Source organism: Mastomys coucha, unplaced genomic scaffold (assembly GCF_008632895.1).
Source record: "Mastomys coucha isolate ucsf_1 unplaced genomic scaffold, UCSF_Mcou_1 pScaffold15, whole genome shotgun sequence".
NCBI lineage: Eukaryota > Metazoa > Chordata > Mammalia > Rodentia > Muridae > Mastomys > Mastomys coucha.
Window position 1 is genome coordinate 75,071,203 of NW_022196897.1, and position 2,510 is coordinate 75,073,712.

The 2,510-nt window shown below is 37.0% G+C and overlaps 1 protein-coding gene across 1 annotated transcript; it reads right to left on the reverse strand.

The window, feature by feature from the left end:
* Positions 1-1,971: 1,971 nt before the first annotated feature.
* Positions 1,972-2,504, reverse strand: LOC116092177 (olfactory receptor 4S2-like). Its single transcript, XM_031373525.1, has one exon. The coding sequence runs from the start codon at positions 2,478-2,480 to the stop codon at positions 1,983-1,985; it is 498 nt and encodes a 165-aa protein (XP_031229385.1). The 5' UTR covers positions 2,481-2,504; the 3' UTR covers positions 1,972-1,982.
* Between the last annotated feature and the right edge of the window lie 6 nt (positions 2,505-2,510).

A 2,510-nucleotide genomic window follows, 5' to 3' on the forward strand; every position in this document is an offset into this window, starting at 1 on the left:
CAGTGAGGGAATTATGTGCAGAATAAATTCAGGAATTCTGAGAGAAGTAAAGGTAAGGAATTAAAACACTGAGCAGAGATAGAGTGCATGGTGACAATACTATATAACACATGAGAAAAACTGTTAAGTAAAGCAGCAAGATCTCTTTAGTGAATAAATTAAACAAATAAGTTTAACTGGGAAACGTGCAAAGGCTGGCTTCCATGCTCTCTTTGAGGTAACTGGAGATATTTGCTGATTGTTTTCATTTTTCTAAAAATGATTTCTAATAACTTATGGCTTTAATTGACAAGAGAGGTAATCTATAATTTGAAGGATAGTAAATATGATGATATAAAAGACAAATAAAAAGTTGCATGTTGAATATACTTAAAAATCCTAAGTATACATTAATGAATATCAACATGTAAAATCAAAATGCATTTGAGTATTACTTGGGTGTGTTTATTCAGTTCTTAATTTTTAAATTATTTCTTATTTTAAAAACATCCTGATTGCAGTTTTCCCTCCTCCCACTTCTCTTCTCCTCCCTTTCTCCATTGCCCTCCAGAAAATAGCAGATAACAGGAATATCCACAGAACCTGGTATAGTAAGGTGCACTAAGAATAGACAAAAAACTTCATGCCAATGCTGGGTAAAGCAACTGATTAGTTTTCAAGACTAGATGGAAGAGTCAGAGAGTCCCCAACAATCACTATTAGGAATCACACTAAACACCATGCTAACAACTAAAACATAAGTGCAGAGGAACTAGAATGGACCAATGGAGGCTCATTTTTATGAGTCATTTCTAAGAAAAGTAAGGTATCAAAAACCATGCAGTTTTTTAATTTGACATATGCCTATTATACTTAAACGTTACTCAATCTAATTAAGAAAACCCAGTCAGTTTTTAAGAATTGTTTTCAAATGCAGGATTAGTGGCATTGTCAATTGAAGGAATTTGGGTTTTTTGTTTCTTTGAATGTTTGTTTTTAGGCTTGTTGGTGTGTCTCCAAAATCTCCCTTGAGAAAGTAAGAGCAAGAATGGTGCTATATATCAGGCACAGCCTCTCAACTTCAGTAACGAGAACAAGCAGGGCAAATGAGATGAAGGAAAAATGTACTGGATCGGGGAAAGAGTTTGTTTTACAACCATACAAAGGGTATTATGGGAAGACAGGACATAAGATAAAGAAGCATATATCATAAAGGTATCTCATTAAACTTACCCTCTTAAGACTTTTGTGTGTTAACAGGAGTGATCTTCTAGATGTGAAATACTACATCACTTTATATGTACCAAAAACATACTCATATGACTATTGCATAGACAGGAAGATTGTAAAAAGGCAGTTTTTCCCCAAAATTTACCACATTCAAGAGCCTATAATAAAAACACCATTCCACTTCAACTATAGTGAGTTCTGAGGGCACAGATCTAAATCTGTTCTGTGAGGGATGCCAAGGGGGAAGGAGTGAAATATGGGAGCCTAATATACTCTAAATATATAACATAGACATATGAAGAAGAATTTCTGTAATCCAGTAACATGTTAATGAATAAACAACAAAAAGAAACAATACATAATAATGAATGTAAAAACCAACCAGAGAGAAAATTGAATTAAATTCCTACTAGTAACAAGGTTTCATGTATTTTTTTGAGAGAGAGGACTGACATGGTAAAGATGTACTTCATTTTGTGTCTGCGCGCGCGCGCGTGTGTGTGTGTGTGTGTGTGTGTGTGTGTTGGGGTTGCTGGGAAAGGAACCTAGAGATTCCACATCTTAAGCATGTACTCTACCAAACCGAGGCAATTCTTGAGTCTTTTACATCCACCTAATCACCTCTGGATGGACACTTCTGCTATGTAGATTACACAGAGGATTAAGTTGTTCCTTTGGCTCAAAACTTTCCCCCAAGTTGTTCATGCTTTCTATGACCTATTGAATAGTAGCTGTCCTAAGAACATCAGAGCAGAATCACAAGATTCTTTCACTTATCTCAACTCCAAATGTGACAGACGAGACCACACCTTGTGCATGGTGCTTTTCATCTCACTGTTTCTCAATGTGTAGATGAGGGGATTTAGGATGGGGGCAATCACAGTGTAAAACACAGAAATTTCCTTATCCTTGTTCTCACTTCCTGCAGGTAAAATATAGGTATAAATACAGGGCCCGAAAAATAAAACTACCACCATTATGTGTGAACTACAGGTTGAGAGTGCTTTGAGTAGCCCTGCAGATGATCTTGTCCTCAGAGAATATAAAATGAGTATGTAAGAAGCAAGTAGTACAGTAAAAATGGCAACAAGCACCATGCCAGAGTTGGCAATTGCCAAGATACTAACAACATGAACATCTTTACAGACCAGCTTCAAAAGAGGCTTGACATCACAGAAGTAGTGGTTGATGTGGTTGGGACCACAGAATGGCAGGCTGAGTACCATGAGGAGCAAAGCAATGGAGTGCCAGAACCCCAGTATCCAGGCCATGACAATCAGCACATCACATCGCTTCCGGCT

Bases quoted from the DNA above. Each gene is read 5' to 3' on its own strand.
- LOC116092177 (XM_031373525.1), bottom strand. From the start codon at position 2,480: ATGGCCTGGATACTGGGGTTCTGGCACTCCATTGCTTTGCTCCTCATG.